The following is a 15,559-nucleotide window of genomic DNA, read 5'->3' as shown; positions in this document are numbered from 1 at the left end:
GTCTTTTGGGCATGGGACAAAGAAAACTTAATGGATCTTTAAAATGTAGCTCTATGGAAAACAGAAAGAGCTCCATTTTCCTGTGTCCAAGAACTGGGTATTTTATGCTTAGTATCCTCTACGGTGTTTAGAACTTTGTTTTTCGTAAGTAAGGTTCAGTGAATACTTATCACTTGATAGCTCTTGAACATTTTTGCATATATTTCCAGTTAAATTTATAGAAAGATGCTTTATCTGCAGACTATCTTTATAGGCTTTAATTTCACCGTATATATTTTCTTTATAGTGTATATATTTTACTGTATATGCTTTTTAGTGTATATATATTTATAAAATTTTAGTGTCCTTAACAGGTCTTTAGGTTTTCATGTAAAGAGCCCTGCAGTGGGGTGTAAGGACATCTGATTCTTGAACCAGCTCTCTGGCTGTGCATGCATGACCTTAAACAAGACTCTCAAGCTCTTCTTCTAAATATCTTGATTGGTAAAATAAGGGGCTTGGACTAGCTAGCTCAGTGGTTTCCCACTTTTTTGATTATGGTCTGCAATAGCTTTAATTTTACAGTGTGATCAGTACAAACGGGTATATTTAACTGACATGCAAGTTCCACATGACAGTACTGGTCCTTACTACACGTGTTGCCACCAGGTATTTTTTATTCTATTTTACTTAAAACACTGGTGATGTTCCACTAAGGTCATTCCACAACCCACTAATGATTCCACTCACAAGCAACATGCTTCAGGGATTTCCAGGCTTTTTCTGTTTCAGGATTCTATGCTTATAGGTATTTTACAAATGTAAAAAAAAAAGTATAAAACTGTAGAGTGGTTGAGAGATTCAAAGGCACAGGTATTGCCCTAACTGGGCTTTGTATAAACAGGTTGCCTGGTCTGTTGTACCTCACAGCAGTCACCTCTACGTTTACGGCATTTACTCTGCACAATGTAGGGAGAGAGAAGAACACCATGTTCTCTGTTGGCTCAGAGTCATAATCTAGTGGACACACAATTTCAAATTTCCACCAAGTTCATGCTTCCATGTCCAGAGCTTTTATTTGGGTGTCACTACGTAGGTCATGAAGTTGAACTCCATGAAGTTGATCTCCAGCCTTCTATTGTCTCCAGAAATAGCGCTGATAGCACCTGGATCAAAGTTCTAACCCTCTGGTCTGGCCAGCCCCCATCACGAACCGTCTCCTTAGAGCATAAACCGTCAGGACTCACTGTGAGTTAACACAGTCCCACCACTCCAAGGTTCTAAGAGGATCCTGCCCATGTCTTTTTAAATTCGAACTACGTACATAATGTTTTCAGCGGCTATGACAACTTGACAACTCAAGTTTTTCGTTTTTCCTTCAATCTCTTACCCCGTTACACGCTTCCAGGAGTCGCTCCATTTAATTTTCTTCCACTCCTGAGGCCACACTGTAACATGCTTTTGAAATCGTATCACTAAGATTAATGGTCCCTGGCACACAACGGATTGTGCTAGAACTTAAAAAGCAAATTCAGTTAAATTCAAACAAGAGTCACGGATTGCCTCTGTTATACAGAAAGACGAAGCACTTGTAGTCAGCGACCTCCCATCAGTGATGCGCACGAGGAACTCAGCTACACACGCTAGGGCGTGTGCGTCCCACGCCACGTGCCGTCCTCGTGACGTCACGCTCAGCGGCTCCTAAGGAAGTGCGCGGCCTCCCGCAAAATCCGGACTCCTACGCGAACAGCGGCGGGAGGCGCCCGGGCGGCGGCGTCTAGGCCCACGCGCAGGCGCAGAAGCAGCGCGGGAGCCTCCGCTCAGGCACTGCCGCGGACATCCCGGAAGGCCTCGGCGCCAGCGGCCGGAAGTGACGCATGCTCCGCCTTTCCGCGTCCCTCGCGGCGGGCGTCGGGAGTGAGCGGCGTCGTCCGCTCCGACGGTTCTCGGTCAACGGAGTCTTCGCGGGCCCCGCCGCCGCCGCCGCCGACCCCACTCCTTGGTGGACAGAAGATGGTGGGCCGGAACAGCGCCATCGCCGCCGGCGTGTGCGGGGCCCTTTTCATCGGCTACTGCATTTACTTCGACCGCAAGAGACGGAGTGACCCCAACTTCAAGAACAGGCTGCGAGAACGTGAGTGGGTCCCCTGGGCCTGCACCTCCCTCCGCACCCCCGGCGTCCCCATGACCCCCTGCCCTTCTGCCCTGCGCCGGGCCGCCGCGCGCCGGGCGACCGCGTGGTGCTGCTGGGCCGGGGGCGGCGAGCTACCAGCCAGAGAGAGGGGATGGCGCTGGCCGCGCGTTCCCCGGGCTGCTCTCCCGGTCGTTGTGTCCCGCACGAGTCCCTCCATTTTGGAGGAACGATTTTCCCATTTTGTGTTCCCCAAACGCTTTTGCCGTGTAAATGCAGACTCGTTTGTATTAGGGTGGGTGTTGCGACTTTTTGCTGTTTATCTTTCCAGATTTTTCCTAACTCGAAAGTCGCAGGGGCTTTTTGTAATTTACAGATTTTTGCCTGAGACTAAATCTGCACATCCAGCTCGGTATCGTTCTCAAAACGATAAGGTTGCATTCTTAAACCCTCTTGGTAGCTTCGCTCTAAAGGCTACCAAGATATGAGTGAATGCTATAGAAATTGCAGGGGAGTCCAAAGCGCTGCGCTTCTCCTGTGGCACAGTCTTATTTCATACCTGCGACATCTTTTAGGAGAGGTTTCCGAGAGGGAAATCGTGTCACCAAAACCTTTGTGATATTTGAATTTCGGAGGTATGCTCGTCTTGCAGCAATAGAAGAGCAAATTTGTTGCATTAAGAAATACTTTTGTAGCTTACCTAGGTTGCTTAGTCAAAATAGTTCCTAAAGTTAGAATTTATATGTAAGTTATTAAAGCTCAGAAAGTACAAAGAAGTGAGTATCCTATTTAATACCGATTAATTAAGCTAAAATAAAGCATTTCGCGTGTTGTGTAGTCACACGTGGCTAGTTGACTACCTGACTGGAAAGTGCTACTCTTATACCATCTACAGTATGATAATCTGGTTCTAGTTCTCTTATGTCTCGGGAAGAAAGGAATATAGAGGTAATTTATTTTATTTATGGTTAGGTAGACTAATGGAAATAATGCTGTTTTGGATTCAGACACTGAGTTTCCTGGCCCAGGTTAGTCACAGATTAGCAGCATAATCTTGGGCTTTCTGAGTCTCAGTTTTCTTAGCTTGCAAAACCAGGTAATGCCTCTAGTTGGTTTTGTGAAGGTTAAAACGTTTGAGGTGCCCAGCACCATTGCTGACCTGGCAAAGGCCCTATAATGCTGGCTGTAAGTGTAACTATTGGAATTTAGGTCATTTTCCTGTAGTTGCAAAAATAGTTGTGGGGTGGTGCGGTGGATGCAGAGCTCTGTAAAGAGTGGATTATTAACCTTTTCTCCTTTGGAAAAACTGCAATCCCATTGTCGAAAACCTTGAGAAAACTAATTTTTGGTTTAAGAAATCATAACAGCTATCATTTTGGACAAATTGAGAAATCTGTTATTTTCAGAATTTCTTTCCCATCATTCTCAATCCATAATTTTTTTTTCAGGTTTCAGCAGTAGCCTAGTGACTTACGTGGTCAGGCTTGAATTAGTAGCTGCATAACCTTGGGCGGCCGATTTCAAGCTTTAGTTTCCCTCTTTTGGAAAATGGTATAAAAATGTATGTAGAGTTTAGTACAGTGCCTGGCAAATGGTGATTGATAAATGCTAATGATTGTTTATGAATAGAATTATTACTTGATATTTTCTTTAGCAAGTAAACCTTTTTCAGAGTAATTTTGCTGTATGTATGGTTGACTGATTTTAAGAACTTGAGGGCATAAACTGTGTCTGGGGTGGTTTTTTTTATTATAATTAGGAAAAGAGACTTAAAATGTTTAAAATAGGTTTGAGGTTAGATCTGGGATTCTAATTTATTCAGATTTTTTTTTTTACCTTCCATTAGTAAGAGCAGATTACCAGAACTTACAGCATAATTTTTATCTAAATAATCACTAATAAATGAAAATTAACCTACAAATTAAAGTGCCAACTACAGATGTTTTTCATTATACAGCACTGTATAAAATGGTGCGTCATTTTAAAAATACATTAAGTAATCATTTCATTTAAACGAATGCTTTAAGAATGATTTAGATTTGGGACTTTTTGCAAGTTCATATTTTATGTGTATTTTTTTAGTCTGTTTTAACTTAGGTTTACACAATTAGCACTTTGGACTGATTTCTGGCAAATATTGAGTGAATGTGTAACTCCTTTGTTTTTCAGTCTGTTATCTGTCCTTTTATCACAGAGATACTGTTTGATATTGTCTCTGAAAATAAGTTACTATAACAAGTTAATTCTTCTAAAAGTAAAGCCAGAATTTTAATCTTATAGCTATAAATTTAAAGCAGCTAAGCAGTCTTAAATTTGGTAACTATCAAATATTCAACGACAATCATGCGTTCTCCACGCCATTAAAAAAAAACTATAAGATTGGAAACTTTCTACTGTTTCATTATCATTTTTGTCATTTTTCCATAAATTCTGACTTAGCAAATTGTATTTCTGTTTATTCCACAAACTTGCCAGGTTTATTTCTGAGGTGCCTATTATGTTGATGGGCATGTCTTCACTCTACAGTGTATAGAGGTAGTGTAGAGTACTGAGTACACGGGCACTGAAATTTGGCTGCCTGGATGTGAATAGCTACTCCACCACTCACTAGTTGTGATCTCGGTAAATTTTCTCCCTTGTAACATGGTGATGATAACAGTGCCTTTCCAAGTGTTACTGTGAGGATAAGAGAAACTAATAACATTTAGAATTGTGTCTGGCATGTAGCATGTAAAACAAGTGCTTCCCTTAGCATCCAAGTGTTCATGTCCAGTTCCTCTGTGGGGTCTCTGTTTCTCTTCTCATCTCCCAGCACTAGTCTGTACCGTGATAGTGATTAGTTAATATAGTCTGGTATCATTTTTTGCCTAAAGAGGGCTGAACGAAACCCTTAATTAAGCAAATTGGAGGTAGAATATGTTAATGCATTCTGTTTCCCCACAGTTGCCCAGTGACGAACACCTGGCAAAGGTAGTTGTTTGGAAAAACAGGCAGTCTTCAAATTAATAAGTAAGATAGCTTTAACCTATATATTTTTTGTTGTTGTTGAAATTGCTAGGACAGTTTTTAAGCCTTAGGGTTGTAGCACTCTGTATAATCTGGGGGCTAGAGTTGGCCAGAGATGCTGGTGGGGGTAAAGCTAGTGTGCTAGCGTAGCTAAGAAGAGGTTCCCTGACCATAGTAAGTCAATCATCTGTCTGCACATAGGCAGACAGGTCACTGCCTCTTTAGTCATTTATTGAAATTTGGATTTATAGAATGCTTTAAGGTTTTAAGAGGACATCTGCACTGTCTCAATACTGAATGCATAGATCTCAGCGATACCAACCAGGCACTGTTTAAAAATGCATTAACTCATGTAATCTTCATATCAGCTCTGTGGAGCAGGTATTATTCTTACACCAGTTTTACATACAGAGAAAGAGAGGCACAGGTTAACTGTAACTTGCCCAAGGTCACACTGCTAGTCAGTGAAACGTCTGGGATATAAAGAAAATGGAGCTTCCTTGTGCCAACACTCTTTCACTCAGGGTATACAATTAAACAGCAACTTAAAATACTGTTAGAGTCCTATTACTGATTTGGTTTTAAGGGTTGACTGATTTAAACAACATCACTTACTCCTAAGATTTGTAGTGTTTCTATTTCATATCAAAAACAAAACAACTTACACTGTAGGCAGAGGGGTTTTATTTTCTTAACTAGCTGGCAGTAGTTGAATTAAGAATCATTTCTGAGTGCTACCCTTCTCCCCCCCTTATTTTTGCCAAATGCATGAATACTATGCTTTTTTTTTTTTTTTTTAAGAAAACTTGCGCAAATGCTGAAGGGTTTTTTTGTTTGTTTTGTTTTGTTTTTTTCCCTATTTAAGAATGCCAGGTGGTAGGACTTCCCTTTTGGTCCAGTGGTAAAGAATCCTCCTTCCAATGCAGGGGACGTGGGCTCAGTCCCTGGTCGGCAAACTAAGATCCCGCATGCTGCAGGGCAGCTAAGCCTGCACGCCACAGCTACTGAGCTCAGGCGCCTCAACTAGAGAGCCTGCAAGCTGCAGACTAGAGTCCATGTGCTCTGGAATCCGCACACCACAACTGGAAAGGAGCCCGCGAGCCCTATCTAGAGAGAAGCCCAAACACCGCAATGAAGATCCCACGTGCCCAACCAAGACCTGATGCAGCCATAATAAATAATAAATAAATTTTTAAAAAATAAGTAAAATAAAATTGAGAATAAGTTACAAGAATTTTTTTAAAATGCCAGATAGTTTTCAAAATTTAGTAAAGATAGAATCTGTTATATATTTCAGTAATAAAACTCCGGAACAGCAATGGCTTGATTCTTGTTCATGTTTCATGTCCTGTGTAGGTTGGAGGTAGGGGAAGAGAGGCTTGCTCTGCTTATGATAATTACTCAGGAGACCCAGCTGTTGGAACTGTCTCCATCTTGTGAACTGCTGATGCTGGTGCCCAAGAGGGAAGGAAAAAGTTCCTGCCCAGAAATGTTCCATTGCCCATAGCATTGACCAGCACTATTTTTATGACCCGGACAAATCACAAGAAGAGAGCCTGAGTCAGGCATGTTTTTGCAAATAGAATGAATGACTGCTACAGCAGTTAGACTTCCTTTGATTCCCATTTTAATAATGGTAAAATGAAAATACTCCCTTTCTTGCAGGAAGAAAGAAACAGAAGCTTGCCAAGGAGAGAGCTGGACTTTCCAAGGTAATAAACTATTTTAGAGAAACAATTATTTTGCAGTCTACTTCAAGTATGTACTTTGAGAAAGCTGATTGGTATCAGACATTGGTTTTTCTATTTTAAAATGTAATTTGTTGTCTTTAAGAATACTTACTAACTCTGTTCAACTGCAGATTTTCCAGTTCTTCCTTATTTCACCTTTGTCGGCCATCACAGCAGACAACTTACTATTCCAGCAGTATTTAAGGGGCAGTAAGATGATAGGCCCCAGAATACATTTATACCAAAAAGTTCAAACTTTCTCACTTAGCTGCTCCATAATAATAAAACATTTATTATTGATTTAATTTTCCTTTCTCCACACTTTCTTTAAAAGATCCACATGTTACTCATTTCGAAAGTTACATAAGATTATTCACACCCACTGATCCAGAATCCCAATACCTGTCAGATTTTTACCTTGTAATATGTAAATGTAGACCTAAGTCTTTTTATTCATTTTTTTTCTTTTCGTAGATCCTGTGTTCATGGTTATTTTCAGTGACTGTATAGGTTTTACCTGCTTTATAAAAAATGTTATGGGATGTGTAAGTAAATTAAGTAAACCTTGATCATTGTGCATATAGTTTTTCTTTTTTATTGAAATTAGTTCCATTGTCTGGATGCCCAGGAATTGGACCTACTGGATCAGTAGTGGTTCTTTTTTTTTTAAGTGTTCCCTGTCCAGTTGTATTTAATTTTTATTTATTTATTTATTTATTTATTGGCTGTGTTGGGTCTTCATTGCTGTGCACGGGCTCCCTCTAGTTGCAGTGAGCGGGGGCAACTCTTTGTTGTGGTGTGCGGGCTCCTTTTTGCCGTGGCTTCTCCTGTTGCGGAGCACAGGCTCTAGACTCATGGGCTTCAGCAGTTGCAGCTCATGGACTCAATAGTTGTGTTGCACGGGCTCTAAAGCACAGGCTCAGTAGTTGTGGCGCACAGGCTTAATTGCTCTGCAGCATATGGGATCCTCCCGGAGAAGGGATCAAACTGTGTTCCCTGCATTGGCAGGCGGATTCTCAACCACTGCACCACCTAGGAAGCCCAGTAGTGGTTCTTTTTAAAGCAAGTTGAGGCAAGGAAAAAATTAAATCAATAAATGTTATATTTGAATGATTAACACTGCTAATTGACTGATAATAAAGAGGTGAAACTGGGAGGCAACCACTTTGTTTTCCCATTATTTCAAATAAGTTTCTGAAATATGTAATGTGTTCATTGTGTTTTCAGTAGCCTTTTCTAGAGATGTAGGAAAATGGATATATTACAGGCATACTTGAGAGATACTGCAGGTTTGGTTCCAGACTGCTGCAGTAAAAGGACTTTGTCAATAAAATGAGTCACGTGAATTTTTTGGTTTCCCGGTGCATATAAAAGTTGTGTTTACACTATACTGTATTAAGTGTACATAGCATCATGTCTAAAACAACTGTACATACCTTAATTTAAAAATAATGCTATTGAAAAAATGGTACCGATAGACATGCTTGGCACAGGGAACAGCACAGTATCTGAGAAGTAATGAAGTGAAGCACAACAAAACAAGACATGCCTGTATAGCCATATGCATCAGTGTGTATTTTTAGATTCAGGTATAATCATATTCTTGCCATATGCTGCGGTAGTCAATGAAAGATGCCTCCACTTTTGGGAATTAAAATTTTTTTCTTTCACCTATGTTGGTAATGAGAGCATACATAATAATATTCAAGAATCAAAAACTTCCGTTAATGGAAGTCTAGGTTTTTAAATAAAAAGGGACTTTTTAAGTAATTGGTTTACATTTTGAAAAAGATAGTGCATACAGCTGGTGGCTTATGTATCATCACAGCCAGTCTGGCACTGCACCACAAACTACAGAACAGCAAAGAAACAGAATTATTTAAGGCTGCTTGCTTGTAATAGCAACACAATTAGAAGCAGCTCAAATGCCCAACAAATACATCATGGTTATGCGATCATATGTTCCTCAGTGGTATGTTCTATGGCCATTTAAAAATAGCTAATCTTAGAGATGCATGTGAAATCTATACAAAACAGTGTTGGATGAAGAGAACGAATTGATTATACTTACATAAAAATCTATTGTAATGGCCATTACAAATTAGTGTAGATTGTAAAGTGCATATTTTATGGTAAAGATATTTGTACTCTTATTTTTTTGCTTTAGGTTTGATTTACAGTTTTCTAAGAACTGTTCAAGTACCAGCTTGATCAAAACGAATTTTTTCTTGCATTTATTTGAATGTAGATACGAAACTAATCCTTGCGAGTGTTGTAGAAGTGTAAATTTCTTTCTGTCAGTTTTCATAATGAGCTATTCAGTTTTGTTAGTGGCATGATTTTTTGTATTGTTTATACCCCTGGAGTAATTTTGGTATCAGTTACTAAATATTCTGTTTCTAAACAGTTACCTGACCTTAAAGATGCTGAAGCTGTTCAGAAATTCTTCCTCGAAGAAATACAGCTTGGTGAAGAGTTACTAGCTCAAGGTAATTGATAGTCATTAAGAGACTGGGAAAGAAGATAAATTCTTCACACTAATATAAATTTATGGTGATAAGGGGGCTTTTTTTGGTGTAGTGTGGCTATTTTTAAAAAGATACTCTAAATATTTTTTTTAGGTATTTAATAATGAGGCATTTAATTTAATAATATGAGGACAATAAGTAATCTTTACAAATGAGGTTGCTTTTAAGTCTAGAGAATGTAGTTATTATATGATATATAAATAGTAACTGAAAGAGTATCTGGGCATATAATTCCCTCGACTGCTTCATCTAATCGTCAAGTCTTTTCTAGCACTTATAGGAAGGAATGGTTAATATACTAAGTCCCAGAGAAGGTTAATTTACCTGATCAAGGTTACACAGTGAGTTCATGGCACGTGGTTTCAGAACCAGTGATCTAAATCTGACCCAGAGTTTAGGCTTTGTGCTATATGTATTCCATTGATAGGATTAAGAGTTCTTTCTGAAAAATTACTATTATGATTAAAGTGATCAAATTTTCAGTAATTTAGTCTTAAAGGTATTTATAAATATTTTTACTGTTAAATTATTATCTCAAAAGTAGCTTTGAAGTAGTTACTGTCATTAAGATATCAAGTGTCAACTTGTTTTTATTCTTACTGTTTTGTCATAATAGGTTTAGACAGTATTCAACCACAGGATGCAGGTCATTTGTGGATTTTTTTTTTTTAATTGGAAGAGAGTAAAGGTTTATGATGGTGATATCATTACTTTTTATCATGTCTCCCCTTTCCCTGCGTCACAAGAAATAATTGCTTGAGGAGGGTAAGGGAGGCAGTAATTGTTTTTTATTTGCTGCTACTATTTATAAATTAAAATGAAAATGTCTTGCTAAGAAATAACTGACTTTTTTTCACCATATAAGAAAAATATGAAGTTTAATCATAGAGCAAAGTAAAGTACTTAAATCCTCATAAGGATCATTTGAGAGACTATGATTATATTAATATCTGAAAAATAAGCATGTATAATGATATCTGTGTCTGAGGATAGAACTTATGTTTGGGTTATCTTGGATATCCGTGTACTGTTGGCAGCTATTTGTCTTGAGCCTTTAGATCCAGATAGAAAAGAAAAGTTAACTCGTAGGGGGAGGCGGGGGTGTCAGGGAAGGATAGGGAGGAGTGTTCTTTTTCCCAAGCCTGTGTTCCCACTTCAGCGCAGCACACCCACAGGGTTACTTGAGTCAGCTGCCAAGCTGCCTTACCAACCTAACCCGAGGTAGAGCACTCAGGTGGTAGGAATTAGGGAAGAGGAAGCCATGAGGAAGCGTGAGCAGCCTGGGCAGTGAGCCTCATTGCTGGGCAAGGCCGCCTTCATCCAGGGGTCTCCCGTAAACAGACTCCATTAACTGAGCAAGATCTCATCTCAGGATATGCGAATGGGATCAGAGCTACAAGTGCAGAGAGAAAATGGCTCCACTTGCACTGAATTGCTGTGGTTGTTTATGAATGGTTTCCAGTGTGTTCAGAAGGTTTAGGAAGTGTGTCAGAGGATCCCCTGTGTTCTCCACACACCATTCTGGTATAGCCACTGTACTTCTGTTTAGTAATCAGAATTAATATCCTCTGACAACTGAGTGATCTCCTCTATTGCCTGTAAATTCAGTGGCATGAGGATTCAGCGGCCACGTGGTGTCTTAGTTTCCAAGTCACTGGAGCCATTGTGTTCCCGATGGAAGTCCAGTCCCATGTGGAAGACCTAAATCTTACATTTTCCATTTTTAATGCTTCTTTGTAGAGTTATGCTTTCTTCAGTTTGAATACTTCAAGTGAAAATGTCAGATAGCAGGCATTTCCTCCTCATTTACCAGTCTTCAGTCCCTTAGTTGGTCAGATTCTTACTCAGGGGTTGGAAGACTTTGTGTTTACTGGCTTATTGTAAATGATAACTACTCAGGAGCAGCCAGATGGAAGAGATGCATCCGGTTGGGGATGGGGAACTTTGATGCCCTCTCTGTAGGTGCCACCCTCCTAGTACTTTGATGTATTCACCAACCCAGAAGCTCAAGAAATAGTTTCTTGACATAATCAGAATTTGTTGTTTCACCAAAAGAGTTAAAAATGATACAGTCCTTACATTAAATTGCTTAACAAAGATTAAACATTGGTGAGTAGGAGAACCGATGAAAATGTCTATAACAAGTGCAGGAAAACACGGGATAGATGCCAATCGGGGAAGCATTTTCAGGTCTCCTTCAGGCTGCACCTTGAATTCCCCGAAAGGGAGGGAGGGCCTAGGCATTGGGGAAAGGGAGAGCATTCTGCTCAGCGCAGCAGTGCTTCATACCAAGTGGCAGCTTCTATCTTGTAATGCTTGGTTTGTTCTTCCTCTGCTATGTCGTAAGAGGATTATATGATGCTTTCAGTGCTGTTGGTTTTATAAAAGGTACCACTTGAGATCTGGCTATTGGGTCAGCAAAAGTTGTACAAAATTTGTAACAACATTACGTGTGAAAGAAGCTCAAGATGACAAGTTGACTGTGATTGAGGTTGTGTCTGTGTGTAAGTGTATCCTGGACAGACAGGATTGTTTGGCATTGTTTGCTGCTGGATCTGCAGAGAGGATAACTGCCAGTGATGGCTAGGTTCAGAAGAGATTAAAGGCCTTAGGATGTCTACTTGCATGTGGTGATATCCAGACAGTATAAGGGATTATACTGTGAAATTGGGCCTGTTCACCTCAGTCCCCCAATCTTCCGATTCTCTCTTCTCACAGAAAAATATTGTTTCATTGTTAGCAGTTGTTTATGTATTCTTAGTATATAAATAGTAATAACCTTGGACGTTTCTGTGCCTTACCCTTTGAATGTGTGCTGGAGCCCCTCAGTGCCGACATGCATGTCCTGGCTCATCCTTGTTGCGGTGTCCTGGTCAGCGAGGCGCGTGCGCTGCACCCGGCCTCTGCTCGCGCTGTGCTGGTCGTTAGCGCTTACAGACGCAGTGACGACGTCAGGGCTGGGTTCTGGACAAAGGCAAGGCTTTTTCAGTTACACGGTATTTTTATGTAAATCTTGCAGGTGAATATGAGAAGGGTGTGGACCATCTGACAAATGCAATTGCTGTGTGTGGACAGCCACAGCAGTTACTGCAAGTGTTGCAGCAAACTCTTCCACCACCCGTGTTCCAGATGCTTCTGACTAAGCTCCCAACAATTAGTCAGGTAAGATTTGACACGTTATGAAATAAGTGAGTAGAATCTGAGAGTTAAGTGTTTAGGGACATTGGCATTTTAAAAATGAGCCTAGTGAACATGATGACATCATGAAACTCCCCCATAATGAAAATAGTACTGGAGATGTCAGTGCTTGACATTTTCTTACCTAAGAGGAAAATTTCCAAATGGGGGGTGGGGGGGGGCATAGAATCTAGCGATTGTGCCCAAGAGGTCGATTAGGAAGTATGTATTTTAGTGTTAAATCTCGGACCGTAGTGTTCAAATCTCCAAATTCAGGCCACTCCCAGCTACTTTTAAACCTTTCTGCCTCTTGTGAGACCACGCATTCAGTTAAGGGGCCTTGCAGAGGACAGAGGAGCCAAGATGACATAGCTTGGAAATCCGATCCTAAAGGTCTGTGGGTTCCCTCTGATCTCACTTGTCTGAATGCTCCTGTCATTGCTTCTGCAGAGGTGGGCTTCCAGTTTGGAGCTCTTTGAGTACACCCCCATTTAAATAAGAGAGTAAACAGAACTTAAGAGTTAATTGCATTCCATTCATTTTAAATCCTTCTCAAGGAGCCTGAATGAATCTACTTTTTGGAATATCATGTTTATTAAATGAATTTTCAGAGTTGATATAATTAAAAATTAGTAAAATGAGTGGTTAATTCTTTAAACTGATCTTTATTCATCTGGATTGGAAAGGAACTGAAAAGAAAAAGATCTTAAAGATTTAAGGGAAAGAGTTGAGAAACCAAGGAGTTGGTAGTTGGTTTTAATCCTTTTTATGTTAGACTAATATGGTTCCCAGTCAGAATCCTCTGGCTAATATTATCTGCCTTTTGAAAGACAGCATAGCATAGCGCTTTTGAAAAATTGACCTCAGGATGATGTCTTTTGAAATACGGGTGAGTTCAGGATGAGGCTTGGATTCCTCTCTAGAAGAATGCCCTCTTTTACTTAGTTCACTTTTGCCATGTTATCTGGAAATGTTTTCAGTTGCTAATATTTTGGAAGACTGTATTCCTTTGTATAATGACTGTGACCATTTACAGGCGGAAAAGGGAAATATTTGGAGAATAGAATGATCTGTATTCTTAGTTCATATGGGAGTGAAAAGATAAATTCTTTTTGGTTTTAGTTACAAAATTGACTAACATGTAACACAATATAATGTTCTGCTTCCTTTATTGACTTGAATTTTGAGATGGGACTGACAGTGATCATTATTCTCTCAGATGAAAACAGCATATGAAGTGTTATATGTTGACATCTCAGTATGGGTAAAACTTCAACAAGATTTGATTCAGAGATTTGATACAAAGAGCATTTTATGTTGCACTTAGAATCCTGGTTAAATGCTTATCATACTTCTAAAAATTAAAATTTTTTTCTCTTTCAGAGAATTGTAAGTGCTCAGAGCTTGGCTGAAGACGATGTGGAATGAGAAACAAATGTCAACATAATAATCTCAATTAAAAATATTTTTAAAATCTTTAACTTGGAAGATGATCAGCTCTGGGGGAGTAAGGGCAAATAAGCTTGTTATGGACTGTCCTACACTGAAATCTACCAGAGTTAATTTTTACTTTGTGTAGATCCATTTGTCTGTTTTATTTATTTTTCCCAGTGAAAAGTCTATTTTGATAGAGGGGTTTTCATTTTATAAATACACTATGAGTTACCGAAATATGGATTTTGTTTATTCCTGAAACGTGCAGTTAGAATGTACATACAACATCACATTACTTACATTAAAAATACCCAGTGCTCAGTTTTGAAAGACAGGCCAAAAAAAGTGTGGAAGAAAAATTGAGGAATGCACCCTTTTTTTTTTTTTTTAAAGGCTAGAACAGTTTGCTATAACAGAAAATTGGATGGAAACTTGATTGTGTTTATCACAACTGAGCATTAAAATCTTCAAGAGATTCTTTCCATTTAATCTCTTAACTGTATAATGTGCTGCTGTGCTATAATAACTTCACCCCCACCCTTGAAATGTTTGGTTTAAATCAGTGGGCTTCACGTGTTCCTGATAATTATCTCCTTGTGTTTTAGATATGTGTAGTTGCAAATAGCACCAGGAATTAGATCTGTGTACACCCTTAATCTAGCTGAGTAAGCTTCACCAAGTTAATGTCTGCCCACATTTATAAAATGAGGGAATTGGTCTGCTTCTAATTCAGCTTCTAATTCCTTTGGTTCTGTTCAGCATTTTCAGATCCCCTTTTCTGAGGGATATCTGTTTGGTCAACCAGCCCTTGCATTTTTTATACTCTAAATTTTGCATGCTTGCCTGACTTAGTATTTCTGAATTTTTTTTTTTAAGGTATAATATAACTTGTGTTGATTTTCACTGAAATCATGGTTCTGTCACTACTTTTGTAAATTAATCTGAAACTTAACCTTCAAGGAACTGGGACGATATGCTTGTAAAAGTGTTTATTCCCCTTTGCTTTTATTGTCAGTGTACCTCCTTAATCCCCTTCCGACCTGATTCATTTACCTTGTTATGAGAATAAGGTGTACTTTGTGGCTGAAGACTTGCAAAGAATGAAGATAATGGGACCTTTTATTCTCAAAATAGTGACACATTATCTGCAGCCACAGATTAAATATCAGACCTGAGAATAAAGATCCTTGGTACCTAGTGGTGTCTGTTGAGCGGCATTTCTCATTGTACAGGTTGCCTTTATTCTAAAAGTGTAGAGAGACCCTTTCTATGTATTAGACATTTTGCTTTATTTTTTTAAAAACTAACTGCAGGGTTTTGTGGTGGTTGTGATATAGTGAAAAGAGTTTGGCGTATGGTTCTAGTTTCTGTCTCTGGGTAGCTGCCCAGCCTTGGGCAAGTCCACATTACATCTCTGAGTTGCAGGATTCTCATATAAAATTAGAACATCAGACTAGGTCACTCACACACTAATGGACTCTTCCTTGGGAACCTTCCAAGTTTGTGATCTTGATCCCTTAAATAGTGTGCTTTTTAATCGGTGACAAGCCTGCATGCCTTTTGGGGGTGAAGTG

The 15,559-nt window shown here is 39.4% G+C and overlaps 1 protein-coding gene and 1 non-coding gene across 2 annotated transcripts; both read left to right on the top strand.

The window, feature by feature from the left end:
- The first annotated feature begins 1,032 nt into the window (after positions 1-1,032).
- TOMM20 (translocase of outer mitochondrial membrane 20) lies at positions 1,033-15,179 on the top strand. The gene is made up of 6 exons (XM_057736973.1): positions 1,033-1,227; positions 1,675-2,113; positions 6,782-6,828; positions 9,254-9,335; positions 12,394-12,536; positions 13,935-15,179. Exons 1-6 carry the CDS (start codon positions 1,033-1,035, stop codon positions 13,977-13,979), a joined length of 951 nt encoding a protein of 316 aa, XP_057592956.1. The 3' UTR covers positions 13,980-15,179.
- Positions 2,546-2,680, top strand: LOC130854698 (small nucleolar RNA SNORA14). The gene has a single exon (XR_009054138.1). It is a non-coding gene; the product is annotated as a small nucleolar RNA SNORA14 (small nucleolar RNA).
- Positions 15,180-15,559: the final 380 nt, after the last annotated feature.

Source organism: Hippopotamus amphibius, chromosome 5 (assembly GCF_030028045.1).
Source record: "Hippopotamus amphibius kiboko isolate mHipAmp2 chromosome 5, mHipAmp2.hap2, whole genome shotgun sequence".
In the NCBI taxonomy this organism is placed as follows: Eukaryota; Metazoa; Chordata; class Mammalia; order Artiodactyla; family Hippopotamidae; genus Hippopotamus; species Hippopotamus amphibius.
This window is presented reverse-complemented; position numbering and strand designations above follow the sequence as displayed.